Raw genomic sequence first — 24,759 nt, forward strand, 5'->3', positions numbered from 1 at the left:
CTACGCAAACAAAAAATATCACATTGTGGAAGCAGTGTGTATCGTGTAGTTGTGTGGTGAAAATGTATTAATATGTATTCAGACCTCCCAACTATTCTGAATTGATAGGATAGAATCTGAATTTTGACCATTCCTAGTTCCTGTTTCAGTAGGAGTTTGCTATTTTTTCGCGGCAGTTTTATTACGCACTTCCAAGGAAAACTGTTCTGTCATTCCTACTTTTGAGCCAAATCATCCTTTTTTTTTCAGTCAGAAAGGAAGGAAGGTCTGTGTATTTCATATTTGGTGTATTGTGCATTACTTCATAGACATGATAAATGCAAGACATGCATTTGTCGTAATATATGTGTATGTGTGTGTGTGTGTGTGCGTGAGCGTTTGTGTGAGTTTGTCTACCATTCCTTTGCAACGCTGTGTGCTTATGACAGTTACACTGGGAGAGTAAAAATCATTTTGTTGGGTGGGAGCAGCGTGGGAAAGGGGTTGAGGCATTTGGACGGGGTCAAGTTATCGTCGTCTTCCACATGTTGATGACTAATGTTTATAATGAAGCAGAACTTTGATAGCTAGGCATTTGCTAGGTGTGCCATATCAAGGCACACGATTACACACACACACATGACAGCGCATAATGCAACTACGTACACTATATGCACTTATTTTTATCATCCAATTCTGAACCAACGTAGTTAAAACAATAGGCTGATTTTCTTTTTCCGGCGTGTAGTTACAGAGTCTTACACCTTGAATTAAGTTGGACTGAATTGAACATACTTTATTCTCATATTTCACGACAAATCCAAATACGATATATATATTACTGGACAAAAACAATTTCAAAATCATCAAATTACAGTTCGAAACATAGAAAGGTATAGCTAAAAAAAAAACCACCAAAACTAACTACAATTTTATAAATCAACTAGAAATGTCGCTAAGGCGACTGCTATGCCTCCGCCATAATGCATGATTCTCCTAATAGGTCTATAGTACATGTGGACAATGTATAATTACATTTTCACAATACTGGCAAAATACTGAAATTACATGTTTGTCACAAATGTGTTGAATGTTCACCTTCCTTTACCTAGGTTTAATTAGATGAATAGGAGAGCATGTATTTGGGGATTCAAGGACTTTAACTTGACTTTGACCCATTCATAAGTGTATGAATACTGTAATTTTCAAGGTATGGAGAAAAAGTGTAATTTCTGTAATGAAAAGTACACTGTTACCATTTTCTTTTGGCCTTTAACCCTAAAATTCATAGGATAATCACTGTCAGGCAGAACATGCATAAATATGTAGTAAGTTTCAAGATAACTTGAGCAACTTCTGAGATATGGAGGAAAAAGTTAGTTCAGCACTTTCCCTTGATCTTTGACCTTTTGACCTTTGAGGCAAATCCCCCCCCCCCCAAAAAAAAAAGAGAAAAAGAAAATTTCCACATAATCTAGGTTATACATGCATACACCAAGTGCAAAAAAAAAATGGCATTACATAAATACATATGTATGAGGGAAATAGTAAAAATTTGAAGTGTTGCACTTGACCTTTGACCCCTGACCTTTGACCCTATGAACCCTAGATTATCTAGATGATAACTGCCAGTCAGTACATGTACATATACTATGTTCCATGAAGATACCTTGAACAATTTCCAAGGTACAGAGAAAAAAGCGAAGTTTTAATATTTTAACTTGACCTTTTGACCTTTGACCTTTGACCTCATGACCCAAAACTTTCACCAGGGAATCTTAATTGGGTAATACATGTATACACTAAGTTTCAAGAAAATATCTTCCGGCATTGCATAGATATGGAGGAAATAGTGAAATTTTACGTATTTGACCTTGACCTTTTGACCTTTGACCTTGACCATGTGCACCCAAAAGTTGATAGGCACAACTTCACCCCCTAATACACATACATGCCAAGTGTCATTAGGATACCTTAAAAGGTTTTGATAGTTACCCTGTCCACATAATTTATTACGGACGGACAGAAGGACGGACGGACAGACGGAAGGACGGACGGACGGACGGACGGACGGACGGACGGACAACCCGAAAACATAATGCCTCCGGCACCACTTTGTGGCGGAGGCATAAAAACAGCTAACACAATGTTAATTATTTGTAAATGAAGGAACCCGGGTTGAGGTCCATCACTCAAAATAAGAGTATAAAATAATGACGGCACCATCTAAAAGCTAAAAGTAATTCTGTATAAACACCAAGTCGAGACTGAGGCTTAGAGTTGAGATTCAGTCTGATCAGTTGTAAAACAGCGTGGGGGCGCTGTGGTATAGTGGATAAGACTCCCAACTCCTGATCGGAGGAGCCGAGTTCAATTCCCGCACAGTGCTTACGACCTGATTGGATAAGATGTTTTAACCGACTATGTTTCTCTCGACCCAGGTGTATAAATGGGTACCTGGCAACGCTAGGGTAATAATAGCAGGGCCCTCTGGTATAGAGCAGTGGCAACACTGAAGAGGCTACGCTAGGTAAAAAAAGACTTTTTAATTATTGTAATACTATTGTTACTAAGAATTAGAGAATGCTTCATTACAAAAAAAAAAAATGTGAACCTCTATGTCATAAACGTTGTTCAGTGTAATTTGTTTAAGATTTTTCAGAGTCTTGGTTTCTCTGCTCAAGGACCACAATAAATTCCTCAGATCTATACATGGAGATGTCGATTTATGTACTACATGCACCGATGTGTTGGCTCAGTGAGTAGAGCGGCTGCTCTCACAATCGGGAGGTCGTGGGTTCAAACCCCGGCCGCGTCATACCAAAAGACATTAAAAGATGGGAGTTGCTGCTACCTTGTTTGCTGTTCAACAGTTGAAAAGGTTAGGGCAACGTCGATCTGGCGCTGCTCAGTGGCTGCCGGGCCCACGATCAATTGGGCAAAAAGAATTTCCATTCTCAGACAATAAAATTTGGAGTTTGTATCCAAAAACAATTATTATTATTATTATTATTATTATTATTGTTATTATCATCATTATTATTATTATTATTATTACATGATGTGAAATTATGAAAATCATCTGGATTGCCTCTTTAGTATGCGCCATAACCTTATAGCTGTTTAAGTATATAGGTTCTCCAGCCCGATTGCGCACTTTTGCAATGCTGCATTCAATTTAGAAAAATTCAGCACACATGACATGTTTGGTATTTCAATTTTGTGATCTCTTCATTCAAATTCATTTTCAAATTACAATCAACCTCATTCTAATTAACACTTTTTCAATTTGAATTCGAAAAACAAGCACCACTTCATTATTGTTCATTCAAACTATACATGGTATGGTCACGTGATCACGTATTTGCTGCGCTCGTTCATTCGAATTCGTTTTTGGGCATCCAATTTGACATTTTTTGCAGTCAATTTAGCACACATGTTTTTTGCTTTGGTTCTTTCTTTATTTCATACAAAATAATTATTGTTTTGTAAGCACAATTAAGTTTCATATTTTCGTATTTATTTTGGAGATTTCGGCAACAGCTTTTTTTTTCCAAGTGTGCTTATTGAGTCACCCAGTCCGAAGACAGTGCATGTGGCCACAACTTATCTGGCCGTTGAGCGCTTTATTCTGAGTGTGTCGACTAGGTATGAAGTCAAGGTTATGATCATCTATTAATGTTCCTATAATTCTTTCTCTGTCTCCTTGAAACATAACGTCTGTATCTAAATTGTGCTGTCATGACTGTAAGAAGATGAAGCTACAATGTAATCGGTATTATTGGTACATGTAGGCCTATAATGTATGAAAGATACACCTCCCAGCTGTCTGTGCCAGATCTGTAACATTTATACAGTAGTCAAGACAGCATTTATCCGATGTCCACCACTCCCTTAGATGGTCGGTTCACCGTCTATGAAAAAAAAAGAAGAAGAAGACAAACAAAATATTATGTGTAAAGGAAATTTCATCGAGGAAAAATAAAATTCATGCTTAGGGTAGCAGCTATACATAAGTTCTTCGTGTAAGGCAAGCTAACGTAGGCTTAACCTAATGCTTTCATTTTCATTAATTTTCATACACTGATTTCAAATACGTATATCAAAACAGCGCGTAATCAAAGTGAAACTTACTGTATCATGTTGTCATTTCTATTACTATATAGGTATAAATGCTGACTTTTCTGCCGATTTGAAATGGCAATTAACAGCAAGTAAGAGACCCAATGTGCTCAGGGACAGCCGGTTTTCATTTCTCTCTTGCTATCAGACGGTTCGGTTGGAAAGCACTTCCATTACTTTGTTCAGTAATTGTTGATTACGGCGTCCTTTTTTGTCGCTACCTCCACAATAGATTATCGATGCCATGCAAACATTCACTTTAAAATGTAGTTGATAGATAACAGGTTCTTCCGTCTTTGTTGAAATTATCATTTGTTTGTGTGTTGTTGTTGTTGTTGTTTTTTTTTTTTGGTTAATAAACACGTACATAATACAAAACATGAAATTTTAAGAGTTATTACGGAACAACGATACTGCGTATGGTTACGATTTTGTATGTTTTAATCACATTATACATATTTCCTATATAGTAGATGGTGATCTCTATCAAGTTGGTTTGTTGTTTGATTATTTGCAATGGTATCAAGAAAACTTCCTCACCTGCACAACTGGGCACAGCAGAAGGGTTCCACGTACCATCCCACTCACACCAGCCTGTGGCCACACCAACGAGGGTAGATGTGCCTCCACACCCGAAATCGACCCTCTCAAACGCATTGTACTCCTGCTTATCTGGCGATATTGTTCCCTTGTCGTCCAAAGTAGGTCTGCCACACGTATTCTCTGAATAAAAAGAAAAGTAATCATGTAAAACTTTTAGATGAAGCGGCAAAGATTTCATACCATCAGTACAGTATTCTACAGATTATTATGTATATGTACGGATGTACATACACACACAAAAAATAAGTGAAAAGCAAGATATTTCGCATTTAGTGTACAGATTCATGATAACGACTTGAACTAGTATACAGTATGACGTGCTAAATTCCTAAGAAATAGATAGAACAAAAGAACACACACAAGAAAACACCAGTGGACAATAATTGTAGAATGTGCTGAATAAAATCAAAGACAAGAAATTAAAGAAACAAAATGTGGTGTGGCAAAACATATTTTGTTAAATTTTGTTTTTTTTCCCTGTTTTGATGCAAAAAAAGGCCAGCTGTAGGGCTGCGGACTTATTTAATAACACTTTATTAGTATTTAACTGAGGTAGACAAAATTCAATAGTAAATAGAAATTGATTGCGTTTTCTCGTCGCATGTACCATTCCTTCCTGACATGAAAGAAATCAATCTATGTGACTGAATTTTTGCTGCATTCCATGTGTATTAATCAACCTATCATTTTGCATGTCGCTGTCATTACCATAACAAGCAGGACCAAACGGAATCAACCAGGTTCCTCCAACGCAGTCATTATAGGTTGGCCCGTGGAGGATTCCCGGACATTGATACAGTATACGATCGCCTCTCTCGTAGCAGCCTTTGTGTGGAGTTGGATCGTGGTACGTTCCAAGTTGTGTCGGTATCTCCTGAAAACGACATTCTATGCGAAGGAAGAAAAGTGAAGAACGTTTATGATTGATAAAGTGATAAATGAAACATAATGGAATTGGTCATTGTGACTCTGAATGTATAAACAATGGTGAACTGACGCGAAAATTCAGCAAACTCGCAAACTAGCAAATCAATCTCGCATCCAAAACTCATCAATAAAAAGATGAAACTCAAATAAATACGTGGATTGAGTGATTGCAGCAACGTTTGTAGAACATATCAGTGAATTTGGGGAAAAGGAAATTGAAAAATTCGTTCAAAAGTTATGAATTACAATTTCGGTGCCGTTATTGCTGCATGGGAAATAGACTACAAAACTTTGTGACGTCACGCATGGACATGGATTCGAAGAAATTAATAATCGAAGTCAACATATCTTCATTTTGTAGCTTAAAGTTAAAGCATTCGACTTGCCTCTTTCAGAAAACAAGCGGATTCAAAATACACCTAACTGATTATAATAATGTAAGTGTCAAGACGATGGAACGCGTATACTTTTCTTTCTTTCTTTTTTAATTCTCTTAATATGAAATAATGATAATTTGTCTCATGCATGTCAGGTAATTGATAACGGTTTCCAGTTAATACATTCTTTTTTTTTTCAAATGGCACCAAGAGGAGATATAGTATCGTTTACTTGTACATATTATGGAAGGAAGCAAAACACGGCATCAGTTGCGTGAATTCTGATTGAACACAGAGGGAAGAGAACAGTGATATACGTAAAATATTACTCTTTTATAGTCCTACGCTTTTGGCAGAACAATGCGTTCGAGTCATCTAAATGAACAAGTTTAAACCCCAAACATTTTCGTTGTCAAGTTGTAGTCATCCCAGCAAACCAGGTAAATGATACTTATCTTGTCTTTAGTCATTACGCTTTTACTTATTTTCTTAGAACGACATAGGCCATACTATACTCTAATCATGTGTAACTTTTTTTTTATTTTTGTTCATATAAACTAATTACTACGTCTAGGTATATGCAAAAAAAAAATATAAAAACACACGTATACATGTACATTCATGCAGTGAATTTATTCACAAAATATTAGTAATTCAAAGTAGTTTGCACTTAGTAAGTAGTAGACGGCGAGTTGTCACAATATTGGGGTGTTCTTAAAATTTTCTGTAGATTTTGATTTTTTGTGCTATTTCCCCTATTTTGGGGGTGCTGAACACGAATCCACTAGTTGCCATTTTTCTAACCGACGTCTTCACCCGTTGCCATGGCAACGCATTATTTTCCTTAAAAGAACATGCATTCTTCATCAAAAATCATAAAAACATGATGTAAACACCAAAATATGTCATTATACATCATTTTTAATTAGACTTGAGAAAGAATACAATTTTTAGAATGTCATGGTTACCTTATAGCAATGACGTTTACCATGGCAACAACTATTTATAAAGAAAAATCATATTTTTAATGAAAAAGCAAGAAAACATGACAAGATTGAGTGGAATATTTATCATAAATTACTATCTACATTATAAGCTTATTTTTCCACTATGTTAATTTCACATCATTTTCGTTGCTATAGCAACAACATGACAAAAGCTGCCTTTTAAAGAAAAATAAGCATTGTGATTGAAAGAAAGTCAAGAATACGTCCATAGATGATAAATTTCTGAGAATTTTTTAGTGACATTTTTGAGCTATTCTCTTTATTTTGCCGGTGCCAAACACGAATCAACCTATTGCCATATTTCTAAATGACATCTTTAGCCGTTGCCATGGCAACAAATTATTTTCTTTGAAATAACATACATGTATTCTTCATTAAACATCACAAACGCATGCTAAAAACACCAAAATAAGTCAATATAAACGTATCACGCTTCAATTAAATTAAAAATCACAATATACGAGTGCCACAGCAACCTCATAGCAATAACGGTTGCCATGGTAACAGCTATTTTTTAAAAGGAAATTACTTTTTCGTCAAAAAGCATGAAAAGATGGAAAGTTTGAGTAGCATACTCATTACAAATTGCTATGATAATCATCAGCTTTTTTTTCACTACGTTCATGCCACATTATTATCGTTGCTATGGCAACAACTTTTTTTCCCTGGAAAGGAGAAGTATCCCATTGAAAGAAAAACTAGATAAACAAATGATCAACTTTTGTTTATTATAATTATATTACAATTCTTTATTATTACCTTTAAAAGAATGTGTATTCTTTATTAAAAAAATCATAAAAACATGCAGTAAACAACGAAATAAGTTAATCTAAACATCTCTTTAATCAAATTAAAAATCACAATTCTTATAACGCCATGGTTACCTACTAGCAAAGATGGTTGCCATGGTAACAACTATTTTAAAGAAAGTAGTGATACTTTCATGAAAAAGCAAGAAAACTAAGTGACAAGATCGGGTGGAATATTGATTACTAACTACTATCATGACTATCACCTCTTTCCCATTATGTTCATTTCACTTCCTTTTCGTTGCTATAGCAACAACATAACAAAAACTGCCTTCTAAAGAAAAAAAATAGGTATTTCAATTAACAGGAAAGTAAGAATGAAGTAAATCCATAAATAATACATTTCTGTAAGAGTTAGATTTTTTGTGTTCTCTCCCTTATTTTAGGAGTGCCGTACACGAATCCACCTGTTGCCATATTTCTAATTGACATCTTTAGCCGTTGCCATGGCAACAAATTATTTTCTTTAAAAGAACATGTGTTCTTCTTTAAACATTATGAAAACGTGCTGTTAACACCAAAATGTGTCAAGATAAACATGTCTCTTTAGTTTAGTAAAACATCACGATTTTTCAATTTCATGGTTACCTCATAGCAATGACAGTTGTCATTGTAATAATAATTTATTATGAAAAACATAAAAATGACAAGATTGAGTAACATATTTATAACAAATTACTGTAAGTTCTTTTTTTTTTCACTGTAGTCATCCCACTTCGTTCTTGTTGCTATAGAATTAACATGAGAAAACTGCCTTTTAAATAAAAAAATTAACGTTAGTCATTAGATAAGGAAGGAAAGAATACACTAAACAAAAAACAAATGAGTAAAAACACAAAAGCTTAGTCAGCTTCCTGAATTTCTGATCACATTGCACCTTTAAAACCTTAAATATCGGTGACAATAGTTAATATTTAACATGGTTGCCATGGAAATGCATCAATTTTTGTAGAAAAAAAACTTCAAGAAAAAATGTGAAATTATGGCCTAACCTTTGAAGTATTACAAATGAGCAAGACTATAAGCCATCTGTTCACATCATTTCTGTTCCTATATCGCAACAACATGAGGAATAGATTTTTTTAAAACTATAGATATACCCAGGAAACATAAAATACAAATAATAAGCAATACAAATGTCTAAAAACCTCCCAAAAGTTCCAATTTTATTGTCATGATGTACTCTGTTTCATCATTAATGTCTCCAAGACATTTGATAACCTTAAATAACTATGATACCTCCTCTATAGTAATTTCCAACAGATTGCTACATGTATAGAACTTTAATCCTTAAAAAACATTTTTCTCATATTATTGCTATGGAAACAGAAATGATGTGGAATGAACGTTGTGAAAACAAAAGCTGATAGTAATTTGTAATGAATATGGTACTCAATCTCGTCATTTTTTCAATTGTTTTTCATTAAAATTTCAGTATTTTCTTTTTAAGAATTGTTACTATGGCAACTGTCATTGCTATGAGGTATCAATGTAATTGTAAAAAAGGATTGTTTTTATTAATTGAGGAAAAATGTATATAATGACATATTTTCGCCTTAACAACATGTTTTTATGATGTTAATGAAAAACACATGTTCTTTTAAAGAAAACAATTTGTTGCCATGGTAACGGCTGAACACGTAATTTAGAAAAGTTGCCATAGGTGGATTCCTTTTCAGCATTCCCAAAAGAGTAAAAAAAAAAAGGCCGAAAAATTAAACTCTACAAAAATTGATTATTTTTATTTATCTAGTTTTTCTTTTACTGGGGTACTTCTCCTTTCTAGGGAAAAAAAGTTTTTGCCATAGCAACGATAATAATGTGGCATGAACGTAGTGTAAAAAGCTGATAATTATCATAGCAATTTGTAATGAGTATGCTACTCAAACTTTTCATTTTTTCATGCTTTTTGATGAAAAAAAATCATTTTCTTTTAAACATTAGCTGTTACCATGGCAACCGTTATTGCTATGAGGTTGCTGTGACAGTCAGAAATTGTGACTTTTAATTTGATTGAAGCGTGATACGTTTATATTGACTTATTTTGGTGTTTTTAGCATGCGTTTGTGATGTTTAATGAAGAACACATGTTATTTCTAAGAAAATAATTTGTTGCCATGGCAACGGCTAAAGATGTCATTTAGAAATATGGCAATAGGTCGATTCGTGTTTGGCACCGACAAAATAAAGGAAATAGCTCAAAAATCTCACTATACAGAAATTTATCATCTATTGACGTATTCTTGCTTTTCTTTCAATCGCAATGCTTATTTTTCTTTAAAAGGCAGCTTTTGTCATGTTGTTGCTATAGCAACGAAAATGATGTGAAATTAACATAGTGGAAAAAAAGCTGATAATCTAGATAGTAATTTATGATAAATATTCCACTCAATCTTGTCATGTTTCCTTGCTTTTTCATGAAAAATATGATTTTTCTCCATAAATAGTTGTTGCCATGGTAACCGTCATTGCTATAAGGTAACCATGACATTCTGAAAATTGTATTCTTTCTCAAGTGTAATTAAAAAGGATTTATAATGACATATTTTGATGTTTACATCATGTTTTTATGATTTTTGATGAAGAATGCATGTTCTTTTAAGGAAAATAATGCGTTGCCATGGCAACGGGTGAAGACGTCGGTTAGAAAAATGGCAACAAGTGGATTCGTGTTCAGCACCCCCAAAATAGGGGAAGTAGCACAAAAAATCAAAATCTACAGAAAATTTTAAGAACATTACAACTCGCCGTCTACTAAAGGGTGCGTATACTTACGTTGTGACGTGCAGGCTGAGGTGGCGTTTGCGTATAACAAAATTAAAGAAAAAACACGTTAACTTATTGTAGCCAGACAAGATAATGTTTACCCTTTGCATTTAAAACCCATATCAGCTTATTTAGATACGTATCAAATAACGTCTCTGTATACATCCTTATATTTATGACACTTTCTGTCATGTGCTTCAATATCTTCAATATCATGTTTATGTGAGTATTTCATTCTTTTCTTTTTTGTGTGTTGCTATATTCATTTGTCGGCCAAATGTCGGCCAAATGTCGGTTAGTTCCCTTTACTCATGATCCTATATAGATAAACGAATAAAACAGTTTTGCTCATGAAACTGTTCATAAAGATTTATATGACCGGTTCTAAACATAAGCGAAATGTTCAAATGTGTGCATACGTGCATGAAATGCAAATGTTTTGAATGGGTTAGAAATCTGAACTTTGCCTTCACTATATGAAATTAGATTAAATGCCCTATATCAGCAATTTGCAACTACGGACACGTTTCGACAAGTTCAAACAATGCATTGTAAATTACGAATAGATCCCACAGAATGGACTCTACTATCAAACTTTGTCCCTTTTGCAAAGGCAAGCACCATTGCAAAGAACGCATAGAAAAGAACTGAAAAAAAAGAAACGTGACAAACAAAATTTGATACACTAATCACGCAAACCTAAAAATGCACATAACAGGATAACAGTCAATACAGCGGCATCTGAAGGTTAATTATTCAGAGTTTGACAAGTTTCAAAAAATATCTTTTTAGTTTCTTGCAAATCATTACAGACAAGACAACGCAGAACATAAAAAAAACAAAGCTTAAAAATATGAAAATGAGATTTTAAGATAACGAATACTTTTCTCGTACCTTTATCAAATTACATGTGCCAAAGAGTGCGGTAGGTTGCATTCAATGTAATGGTCAATCTCAAGACAGTATTTTGTCATGTAAGAATTGTTCAGATGGAGACAGCAAATCAATTAAGTAAAGAGGGAAACGAATGTTCAATGTCATTATATTTTCAGTGCATCTGTTTGAACAAAGGCTTACAAGCGAGGTGCTTGGTGTATTTGTTGTAGGTTTTCAGCAATAATCCTTGGAACTCTCAATTGCGAAATTCCTTCACGGTTAGAAGCATAAAAGTTGGCAGGAAGAGGTAAGATATGGCCATACTGTGATCATGGTGATGCCCAAGATAAGTTTGTTATTTCAGAGGTCAATAATAGTTGTCTGTGAGGACCTATGGCTATCTCTCCAGGTGGGGGTTACTTAAGTCAGTCAACAGTAAGTCATTCAGCTTTAAAATGAAAATCAATAGATATTAATGATTTGATTAATAAATCACAATGGTAATGACCAACACTGTGATTTAAAAATGAAATCCACCCAAAAAATGAATAAACTTCAAATGAAAGAGAAAAATATTCCCTACAGAACGATACAAATATGACAAAAATCGGATAAGATACAAGGGAGATGTCACATTTTGAAAATTTTACATTTTTTTCGGAAAACATTTCTTGACCATAGCAGGCCTTCTGAATATTCAAATGAGCAAGTTGACAATGTCGTGTTCTCGCAATTTTTTATTCATTTCATATACAGAAATCTCATATTTCAGCTGTATAAATATAAGATTTGCTTTAAAACCACCCTAAACATTAAAAAAAACCCAAATGTTAACTCTGATATATCTTGAGAAGAGAAAATGCCTTTACTTGTATTAGCTAAAAATAACAATTTTTCCGAATTTCATATATTATAACATACATGAAAGATTGTGAGGGCATGAATCATGACAAATAAACAAACAAAAACAGTAATGCTCACCTGCACAGCTAGGCACGATAGAAGGGTTCCACGTACCACCAGACTCGCACCTACTTGTGATCACACCCACGAGAGAGGAAGTGTTGTCGCACCCGAAGGTAACTGTCTCGAAAGGATTGTACTCCACTTTGTCAGGAGAGATGGTGCCCTTGTTGTCTAATGTAGGTCTAGGGCAATAATCGGCTGGAAGGATAAATGAGATGGTGCCAAATGTATTTGGGGTCGTACTAACGGAGAAGCATAATATCTTATTCTCATTAAATTTTTGTAAATGATAACGAGCGAACCGAAGAAGACAATGTTCAGTACATATGAATCTGCGCGATACCCATGTAGAAAATTCAATAACTTATTTCTCATTTTCGTCATCCAGTGTGCACACCTCGGCTTTAGGGAATAGACATTATCACAAAGTGTATACTAAACATGAAAACTACATGTTTTTAATTCATTAGTTTAAAGGACCTCCTTAGAAGCAAAAACGACGGTGTTACTAATGAGACAAAATAACTCTCCCTGATATCAAGTGAGCAAGTTACACTTTTACAAGATTGCCAGCTCACATATGACGGACTTGTTTTACCACAGTTGCATAAGATACTTTTCCGGATAGATCGAAGTTGATAGTTCTACTTCAGCACTTGACAGGATCCATCACTCTGAATGTAGCGTCGAGGGGACTAGTGACTATTTGAAGCTAAGAATTCATCTACCTTTTTGTAGTAATTGCAGGTATAGACTTCCCCAATGAGAAGAGACAAGAAACACAAAATCCTGTTTATGGGGCTACTGTAGACGACCTTTAATTTCTTAGATGTCATTTAAAGGACGTTTGATGTTTCACATAAGCTTTGACAGACCACGTGACGTTTTAGATGTATCATCATACCTTCACATGTAGGGGCAAATGGAATGGCCCAAGTTCCACCGTTGCAGTCATTGTATGGAGGTCCGTACAGAGTTCCTCCAGTACACTGGTAGAGAATACGGGTGCCGCTATCGTAGCAGTCTTGTGTTGGACTTGGATCGAAGTAGGTTCCTTCTTGTGCCGGTAAATCTTCAAAACGACATTCTATGTGAAAGAGATAGCATGGAGAAACTGCAATTCGACCTTTTGAAAGGGAGGGGACTGGAGTATTGGATGTTAAAGATTCAAGTGTTCCTTTAAACACATTGACTGATCTGGAACAAATCATGCGTCACAGGAATTCTCTTCGTTATGAAATACGACTGTGAGTGAAAACAAAAGCAGTGAAGAAGGCCCTTGTGCGTAAATATGTTTAACGTTTATGAGGCTTTATGTACCAACCGCTTAATATACTTGCCTCGATGCACGATATGGTGGACATATCTCTCCTATTTTTCCGACGTATTGATTCCTCTAACTTTTTTCTCCATATTTTCCGATTTCCTAGACTTCCTTGCATCATCCAAATACTGCAACCTATACAGTAGTCATTCCTATAATTAAAACTTTTTTATCTCGATCATAGGCCCTTATTCAAATTGTCCAATAATAAATACTCCTGCTATTCGATTGACTCACACAGAGATGAGAGAACACCGACAGGCGAGTGATATCTCAGGACAGATGGCGGTGGGGAAGGGGTTAAGATATATAGCTTTGTGGGAAGACATTGTTGCCATAGCGATATTTGATTTGTTATACTCAAATCTGGATGGAAGAGGGTGACGAGAATAAAGTCATCAGTACTCGTGCATAGTCATGCTTTATTCTCTTTATAATGAAGGGCGGTGAGTTGGCTCAGTCGGTAGCGCGTCTGCCTCACGATCACGCGGCTCGGGTTCGAACCCGAGTCTGGACTGAGCAATGTTGTGTGTAAACATACCATCCCCTCTAGCAAGAGGCAAAACACTCTGTCCCTCGGATAGGACATAAAATGGAGGTCCCGTGTATGAGAGAGTCACAGCTCATGCACGTAAAAGATCCCGCTTCATTCATTCATCGCAAAGAGCAGGGTGTCTAACCCGGTGAAGTGGTCCCACCCCACAACCAACTGGACCCCATGGAAGACCAGCTTAGTGTAGCTGAATATGGGCTATCCAGCCATCTTCACAGATGGAAAATGAACAACAACAACAACAACAACAACAACAACAAGTGCCTGGCTTGCAAAGCGGGACACAGAAAGTGGTAATGGGGTCGTTTTGTGCATCCTCACCCAACCCTCATGGGAATGAGGGAGAGAAAAAGAAGGGTTAGAAGCAGAACTAATGACAATGCGGTGTGTCTGTGTTTTCTTTTTCTTTTACCAGTTATTCCTCGACACCAAGTTCATTTCCAAATATGGCCTAACAGATCGCTTTTGTTTGACACCAAACACGTTATTTAGCTGGGTATAAACTGTTTTACTAGATACTTCATGGGACAGTCCCTCCCCGTTGTCTCTACCCATACATTTCCACAAACACACATGTCAAAAACCAAAAACAACAACAACAAAATCAATCTGCAAATGCATTTAAAAAGTGTTTAAACCTCTGCGTGCCATATCGATTGCCTGCCCATAGGTATATTGAACTATTGCACTTTAAATCTCAGACTCATAGCCACAATCTCCGCAGTACAAATGATAGATTGACATTGCAGATACCCCAAATCAAAACAAAAGTTACCTTAGGTGACCGATCATTTTCTTGTGCAGCCCCTAGGTTGTGGAATAGATTACCATTAGACATTCGGAAATGTCAGACTTTAAATAGTTTTAAATCAAAAGTGAAAACTTTTTTGTTTTAGCATGGGCTTATTTCTTTTTGTACTTCCCATGCAGCATTGTGCAACAATGGAACTTAAGAGCTCTTGAAGCGCAGTAGAATATATAGACATAGTTTCTGCGCTTCATAAATGATTTATTATTATTATATTATTATTATTATATGTGTGTGAAATTTACGCACATTTAACTCATTGACACATGAAGGGTTATCTTCATTTCAAATCCTGAAATATATACGGGTTGGTATTCATCTCTAAATCTATTTAGACCACGGTTTCACCAGAAATAATGATATCATGTAGTTTATTAAACTGCGCCGAAACATATCAGAACCCAAGAAAACTAAACAAAATAAAAGTGTGATTGGCGATGTCAAGGAATTGAAAAAAAAAAATCAATTCCCATGAATTCTGATTAAACCAAGGAAGAAAAGAACAGTGCTTGAGTGGAATTATAGACATTACAATCAATACTTTAGTCATTGTTAGTCGTACTCGTCGATAGATTTATATGAACAAATTCAAACCCTTATTATTTTTCCTGCAGCAAACAACATTGAACAATGCGCATGATATTCATGTTGTCTCAATAACGTTTTTGATTTTTTTTTTTGTGCGTACATATACAAACCGTGTATGATCTAATCACAAAATAGTGAAAGTATTTATGCATGTAGGCCTATATATTATTCCATGTATCGTTGTAGATTTTACAAACCAATGGTAAGTTTAGTATATACTATAAACACACACAAAAACATGCGTTGGGTATTTTGCATTACTATAATTTGAATTCATATCTCGATTTAAGGACGTTCCTCAGTTGAGTTTGTGCGCATCCTAGCTGCTCAGGTGCCAGTGACGTAACAAAGAGCGTAGAAGCGCACGCACGAGTGATGAGCTGAGCTAGCTGAGCTGAGCAGCTGCTAGTAGATCGAGCTAGAGTGTGGTATGTGTACGTACGGATACCCGACAGCTCCCCACCGCGGCCGCGCCAGGCAGCCGCGCTGGGCGGCCTCGCTCGGCTCGCGTGCCGACTATACGCGTTACAATCTGTACATACCACGCAAAGTTCAGCGGTCCGAGCCGCATATGGTCATTGTACCACAACACTGATTTACGGAATCGCGAAGCTTGGAAGTGGAACAGAGCTGTTTCCATTTTCAATCCATAGATCTGTTTTGCGAAATGAAGTTCATTATCCGGTCATCAACATGGTAAAGTCGAGTGCTAAGGTACCAAGGGCCTATAGGCCCTAGTCGGGGTCTAAGGCTCACTAGTCTTTTGGACTAGGTGTTAAAACAACAACAACAATAACAACAACAACAACAACAAAACAAGCATATGACACACATATCATCTTTAGGTCTAGCAGCTAAAATAATCTGAGTGTCTCTCTTAAAATCTAAATTAGATCTAAACTTGTCATTACTAGTAATACAAAATATTGTTTTTTTTTTAATTTTTGGTTACAAAATACAAGGTCACGAAAGTGTTATCAAACAAGGCTATTCATCACTTTCACCATTCATATATTATTTTTTTAATTACCAAATCTGGTGTAACAAAAGGAGAATCATTTTTTTTTTTCGGGGGGGGGGGAAGGTACTTCTCCATAGCTTACAACACGCACTTTACCAACCACTGCAACAACCAACACACCGTGACGCAATCTACAATCAACGTCATTTTATTAAGATTTGTTTTTCATTTGGAGGACGGTCAGACTAATGCCAAAACTCCCATTTCCTTATATTTATTCTTCTTCCTCCATTATCACTTTTTGTACATGGTTACAGCAAGTGGGTAAAACAAACAAACAAGCGTGCATATCAATAATATGGAGTTTTCCACGCTTGCATCCACATAATATCATTATGGCTGTGGAAGGGAAATGATAACAAAAACGCGCATGGACCTTTCTTTCTGAATATTTTTCACCATATCACTGCAATTGTGACATGTTTTTTTGTTTGTTTGTGTGTGTGTGTTTTTTTTTTTTAAGAAAATGGGGTTTCGAGTGAACCGCATGAGATTCATGCATCTTAGCAGGGTATATCCCTGCATTGGTTCCTGACCAGATTTGGGGGTCTCAGTTACGATGATTTCCGTCGCAAGGAGGCTCTGCAAGCACTAAAACGAGCACATGAACCCCCCATTTTTACAATTCTTCTGCATTAAGTAACCCTTCTTCTACAATTTGATAAAGTTTCGTGAAAATGACATGGGTTTTGAATGAACAGCTAGCATAAGTTTTATGAACCCACTTGTCAGGGTATCCCTGCATAGGTTCTTGACCAGATTTTGGGGACTTACGATGATATATGTCGCATGGGGGCGCTGCTAGCACAAAAACGAGCACATGAACCCCAACTTTCAATTATTTTTCTGGAATTAGTAAGCCTTCGTCTACAATTTGGTCAAGTTTGGTGAAATTGACATGGGTTTTGAATGAACAGCATAAGCCTAATGAACTCATCTTGTCAGGGCATCCCTGCATAGGTTCCTGACCAGATTTTGGGGTCGTACTATAGTATATGTCGCATGGGGGCGCTGCTAGCACAAAAACGAGCACATGAACCCCCACGTTTGATTGTTTTTCTGGTATTAGTGAGCCTTTTTCTACAATTTGGTCAATTTTCATGAAGTTGACATGGGTTTTGAATGTACAGCATAAGTTTTATGAACCCACCCTGTCAGGGCATCCCTGCATAGGTTCCTGACCAGATTTTGGGGACTTACGATGATATATGTCGCATAGGGGCGCTGCTAGCACAAAAACGAGCACTTTGTCATGAACCCCCACTTTTGATTGTTTTTCTGGAATAAGTAAGCCTCTGTCTACAATTTGGTAAAGTTTCGTGAAATTGACATGGGTTTTGAATGTACAGCATAAGTTTTATGAACGTTGTCCCTTTGCTCACCCCTAACAGAAAACGTCGATGAGAAGGATTTGAGAGATTTCGGTGTTTTCTGCCGCGTGAGGGCGCTGCTTGCTGAAGAATGAGAGTGTAAAACCTAACTTTAAAACCTTTTCCTCGTTTTGGGTACCCTTTTCTGCAATTCTTGCAAATTTGGAGAAATAACGTGGATTTTGAAAGAATTATGGGGATTTACGTTTGTCATTGCAGATTTTGTTGCCGATCATGGTCTTGATCATGTAACGCTATCATTTTGGTACAGGACGGCAGATTAGTCATATTCTTCAAAGTCCCGTAGAAGAAAAACAAGCACATGAACCTATGGTTTTATTTACATATTTGGGCTTCGGATGGGTCAAAGTTACGGTATGGAAAGTTTCAAGAAAATGACATGGATTTTACTTTAACTGAGGAACGTCCTTAAATTCAAAATGGTTTACACTCATGACACTCATTGCACTCAGTAAAAGTGTGTATGTACTTACGTCCTGGTGTACAGGAAGGGGTGTCATCTACGTAAAAAAAGAAAGAAAAAAAAAGTAAATGTGTTTGATTATTAATGCCAGACAATAATCAGCTTACTCGTTTGTATATTCAATATACGTTTGATCTCATTTCAATTAATTTCAGACAATGTGTATTTGTGTATGCATCCTTAACAGTGGTGTAAGCTATATAATTACTCGTTGTCTATCTTGTGCTTCGAACAGTCGAATTGTTCAAGTTCTGTTTTCACTGTGATTTCACTATTTTTTTATTTGTTACAAACGTTCATTCCCTACCTTCATGGTGTGCTAATGAATTAGATAAAAATTAAGTTTCTACTGCATGGGTTAACAAACACAATAAAACACAAATCAAAAACACGAAGAGACTAAAATAAAACAGTTCGTCCGTGCATGAATTGAGAAATTTCTGGTGTAGAATTTAAATGTTAATTTATATTTTCCATACTGCAATGTTCACAGAACGCAACACAGCTGTCGACAATCTAAACTCTGCCCTCACCACATAAGAGGGTAAGATGTAGATCTAATGCATATTCACTCTTTCGGGGGAAAATCAACGAAAAACGAGTGTGACAGCGAACTATAGCCATGATAGCAGCATGATCAGAATAATACAGTAGTTTCTGTATGGCAAGTTTAATTCATTGATTCATTATTTTATAAAGTTTATGTTCTTAAACTCTATAAAGAACGTGGGTTTCTTATTACACTCATACTATGCGTTGGATTGGCTATATTTTTGGAGTCACTAAAGATATCTATAGTTCGCTGTCACACTCGTTTGATTCAAGGGTATCCTGTAAAAGTTGAAATTTTCGCGGTGTTGAAATTTTCGCGCATTTCGCGCAACCAGAACCTAGCGCGAAAATAAAGCACACGAATATTTTTGTTTGCCATATGTTCCTGTGCGTCATGTCTCTATTCCGCGGAATTAAAAACACTCGGAACTCTTCTGACCCGGCCAAGCGCGAAAAATTAGTCCTGCGAAAATATCCACTTTTACAGTATTATAAACATGACATGTAATAATAATAACAATAACAATAATAGTAATAATAGCGGCTACTTGTATAGCGCACAGGTCCACTTTTCAGTGTTCATGGCGCTTCAAAAATGAAAAGATACATGCATATACATGTTCAAACATGTCAACAAAGAAGAAGATGGCAAACAAAAAACAAATATCATACCAAATAAAGATTAAAACATATACCAATTATAGATGCAATATTGTTCCGAACATTAATGACATACGACAATTACAGTCCTCAGTGTGAGAGGAATAGATAAGTTTTACGTTTGGATTTGTAAGTGGTGTGCATTATCTGTTTGGGCGATATCAATGAACAACGCTATCTTACCATGACAGGACGGCTCGGGTGCACTCCAACTTCCGTCTGTACAAGTAATGGTAACGGCTCCCACCAGAGTGTAGCCAGAATCACAGGTGTAGGTCTCTGTCTCTCTCTCTCCCTTTTGCGTCTCTTTCATTCTTCGTAGACGTTTAGTTATCAACTCAATCCGAGGTACAGTTGAATGTTCAAAACGGAATGTTCACCTTCTAATCGATATTTTGCCATGGCATTATATTCACCGATGTTATCATCCGGATCTTCAATGTTGTTGGTTTTTGTTTGTTTGTTTGTTTGTTTGTTTGTTTGTGTGTTTGTTTGTTTGTTTACTGAATGAAATATACAGAGGCCAACTAGGTATGGGGTAATTATGCTCACCGTAGCACACGGGGTCAGCAACATCGAAGTTCCCATTGTTACAAGTCATGTCTGTATCCGTGCCAGTCCCTGTCGAGTAGCCGGGATCGCATTCCACCGTGATGGTGGTGGCATGATCTACCGGCTGTAGCTGCGTGGCGTAGTCTGAGTTAGCTACCACAGGTGGGAGACACTTGTCTAGATCGGGAATAAACGGGAAAACGCACAGCCTGTATGAAGGATTGCATGTAGAGTGCTTATATAGTACGGTGTCGGGAGGGGGTGGGGGTGGGGGTGTAAATTATCATCTTAACAAAGGTAATCATTGATTGAGTGCCTCTGAATTTATCTTTATATCTGCACGCAGTGACAAAGTACCGGTTTGAGAGAGAAACAGGAATTCGAATAAACGTACAAAGACAAGATTTCTTGACAATTTCATAAATACTGAGCTTGCATAATTATGTTCACACCAGGGCGGCAAGAATCACTGTATGTCTCCCTCCCTTGACTCGGACCTGTTTCTTGCATGTCATGAACTTTAGACCGGAACCAGAGCAAATGGTAATATACCACAAGCCTATCGAGCAGAGTAATGTGTCTCTTGGTTTGTTATGATGTATAAGTATACCATGTCAGTTTGTCATGGGTGACGTAAGCTCGAGTCATCATGCTCACCTGCACAGCTGGGCACGGTAGAAGGGTTCCACGTACCACCAGACTCACACCTACTTGTGGTCACACCCACGAGAGAAGAAGTGCTGTCACACCCGAAGGTGACTGTCTCGAAAACATCGTACTCCGATTTGTCAGGAGATATCGTGCCCTTGTTGTCTAGGGTAGGGTTAGGGCACGTATCGGCTGAATGGAAAGAGTTTGAAATGAGACTTGTAAAAGGATACTGACGAAGAAGCATATTCTATCGTTATTCTAATCATGATAAGACTATAGTGTGAGAATTTCGAAGAAATAAATAGACAGTATATCATACACGCGTATCGGCACCGATACCCATGTCAGAAAGTACAATATCTTGCCTCTATAGTTTTCGTCATCCCATGCGCCCACAAAATATGTAAGGATTATCATTTCATGCTTCATTCAAGGAGAGTAGAAATAAGTGTATCAAAGTACAAAAGTAAAATTTGTTTATTCTTAGCAGCAAAATGTATATCAGATATCCAGTGAGCAAGCTGAACTTTGAAACGTTGTCAGCTGATACTTGACAAATGTTGTTTCCCACATACTATATGCGATACTTTGCAATGTGGATCAAACGTAAATAGCAAACGTACGAACATATTGATTGTTTGCAATAGTTGCTGGTAAACTTCCCGAACAAGAATGGACAATAATCAAATCCAATATCATGTTGACCCATTGTGATTGAGATGTCAATCTAAAGGACGTTTAATATTTCATTTAGCTCTGACAGGCCACGTGACATTTAGACGTATCACTACCTTCACATGTCGGGGCAAATGGAATGGCCCAAGATCCAATACTGCAGTCGTTATAGGGAGGTCCGTACAGAGTACCGGGGCAATAATAGAGAATTCGAGTACCATCATCGTAGCAGTCTTGTTTTGGAGATGGGTCATAATACGTTCCTTCTTGTGCCGGCATATCTTCAAAACAACATTCTGTAATGAGAGAGCAACATGAAGCAGCGAAAGTTATGTGAAATGAAGAACAAAAGTGGATTCGTGCTCATTTGTCTTTGTTTTGTTCTGTTGGGGTTTTTTTTTTTTTGAGGGGGTTACCGACACACAATCATTAATCTAGGACAAACACAACGCAACAACAAGTGACAAAACCGGAATCAAAGAGTTTTCATGACGACCAGAAATCATAACAGAGTCGACCGTGCCATTCTTCCTAGACGTCACATTTCTGTCAAGCTTGATAGCATCGAAAGGTCAAGTACAGGACATTGAATATGAATGTTGTGCCCATCTTTACAGCAGAATTATCACTGACAGTGGCATTAATCACATACAGACTACATAATGAATTACACGCTAATCCCTGTGAACCAAATCTGAGATCTATAAATTGGAAATTCTATAAAGAAATTAAAACTCGGTATACAAATCATTCCGCTGTGTTTATGCTAGAATCTGGAAAATGACCAAGATAATGCAAGACTTTTGCTTATTCCACAACGGGAATGCAACAAGCGTGACAAAAGTAAAGAGAAAATTAATACAATGTCTGCAGTAATGCAAGCGCTTTTAATGAATTCGGGAAAATTCAGCGACGTTGTTACTGATGTAATGAACTGGACCTATATAACAGCAGCAGACGACGTGCTGCAGCTAAAACATCATCATAAGTGCATTCATTGCTACTGAAGAAGAGGTTAAATTTCAGTGAATGGGGCAAATTGTGATATTCTTCAAAGGAAAAGGTGGCACATAACGCTCCTTTACCAGTACCCGGCTTAGAAACCATCACTGGAAAGGCATATTTAGGTTTTAAGAAGACAAGGGCCATTGCATTTTCGAGGTTGAAAAGCCCGCCGAACAATGGTGAAAGCCTGTGAACAGCAAACCATCCGGCGCGATCGTGCGGCTGAATAAAAAACTCAAACAGTAGCAAGGCCACGCGAATGCTGACGATGATTGTGGCCAGTGTTTGGGCCGGGCAAGTGCATGAAAGACATTACCTTTTATATGAAAGTTTGTCATTACTGTTGATGTTTTTAAAAGCAGATCATTCAACTCACACGAAAAAGCGTTAGATTCACCGTGCATGGCATTTATCCCGGCAAAATATCGATAAAACACTCCTGAACCTATGAGTATAAGGAAAATAGTCACAACTTTGAATGTGTGCTGTGTCTATAGGACGTAGTCTGCTTTTGCTTGCTGAGTCCATTCAGTGACGTCACAACCAATCACGCGTGTTCGGCGAGTTTATAGGTAGGTTTTTGAAATAGAAAGGTGAATGGTATTCTTATGATCCCTACTTCATGCTCCGAAGATTTTTGGCAGAGTGCATCATTATTGAGTCATTAAGTTACGAAGTTGGAAAGTTTTAATTAGTCGAAGCGGAGCAACTCGCATAAATAAACTCTGCTCTCTAAACAAAGTTGATCCTTAGCCTATGCATGACTATCTGCATTTGTATAGCTTGAATCATTATAATGCATGTTGGGTTTGGACGCGTATGAACTGAGTTTTATTTTCAAGATCCACGTAACGGGAACTGATGACACATTTTAGCTCTGCCACGTATACGTCAAATCATGCTGAGGGGAAAAGAAACAACAAAAAGATAATGATAATGATAATATATGATAAAGCTGTGAGTACTGTAGCGAAGGGAACAATAAATCACTCGAATAGGCGCAAATGATACAAAGGGTAGCAACATTTTAGTCTCCAAATTACAGAAAAAATACCACAACAACAAAATATGTGTCATCCCCCCAAAAAAACAACCCGACAACAAACAAACGAACGAACAAACAAACAAACAAACAGATGATTAAAATGGTACGAAATCCATAACACTGCATCTCGGTGGAATTCAGAACACGCACTTACACATATACAATATATATACAGACGCAAACAGACAGAATGCACACATCTACAATAAGCATTCAAAAGTACCCCTCACACACACACACACACACGCACACACACACTCACACGCACACACACACATACACATCTCACATTCACGCACACACGCACACGCACACATGCACGTGCTCGTGCGCGCGCGCACACACGCACACAACAGAATGTTTATTGTTATTGTCATTGTCATTGTCATTGTCATTGTCATTGTCATTGTCATTGTCGAATTGTTATTGCCATCACATTTATTATGGAAGAATATTGATTAGTGACGCCGTCCGCATACTTACGATCTGACGTGCATGATGACGAGGGGTCTGGGTGAAAAATAACATAAGATTGTTATTAGCCATTGTTATGACGAGAACAACATTCAAATCTGACATTTCTTTACAGGTATCAAAAATAGCAAAATTCTCCCACTAATCATAGAATAAAGCTTAATCTCTAAGGACCAGCTTTCATGTTATCATATAATATCTATATATTTTTCCTCATACTCACTAAATGAAGTAGCGCCCCATTCTGAAGGTTAATTTTACGGTTTTTTTTTTTTACCTTTGATCATCTTGTTATCATCATTATCATGCTTATCCAGTGTTATCTGGCTTACTTTAACCATGGCTTGTATCTTCAAAGTATATGTAACCGCACAGCACGTAAAAAAGGAATGGCTATTGGCTGTCATTCTGGTATTACATCTGTTTCATTGATTATTCTCCATTCAACATATGAAAATTGGGTGTCCTGCTTTAAAGTAACCATTAACATCGAGTATTAATTGTAACTAGAGAGCATCAGTTATTGCATATGCATCATGCAAAAATACTTACTATTATTGCATAA

General features: G+C 36.8%; 1 protein-coding gene across 1 annotated transcript; it reads right to left on the bottom strand.

Moving 5' to 3' along the window:
• Positions 1-3,873: 3,873 nt before the first annotated feature.
• LOC139710241 (complement receptor type 2-like) lies at positions 3,874-21,949 on the bottom strand. Its single transcript, XM_071622172.1, has 7 exons — positions 21,889-21,949; positions 21,002-21,184; positions 20,345-20,521; positions 13,337-13,519; positions 12,448-12,630; positions 4,642-4,824; positions 3,874-3,893 (listed from the first exon to the last, which is right to left on the bottom strand). Exons 1-7 carry the CDS (start codon positions 21,947-21,949, stop codon positions 3,874-3,876), a joined length of 990 nt encoding a protein of 329 aa, XP_071478273.1.
• Positions 21,950-24,759: the final 2,810 nt, after the last annotated feature.

The sequence above is a fragment of the Diadema antillarum genome, unplaced genomic scaffold, assembly GCF_040938485.1.
Source record: "Diadema antillarum isolate AM-2024a unplaced genomic scaffold, OU_Dant_1.0 seq00001512_RagTag, whole genome shotgun sequence".
Classification (NCBI taxonomy): domain Eukaryota; kingdom Metazoa; phylum Echinodermata; class Echinoidea; order Diadematoida; family Diadematidae; genus Diadema; species Diadema antillarum.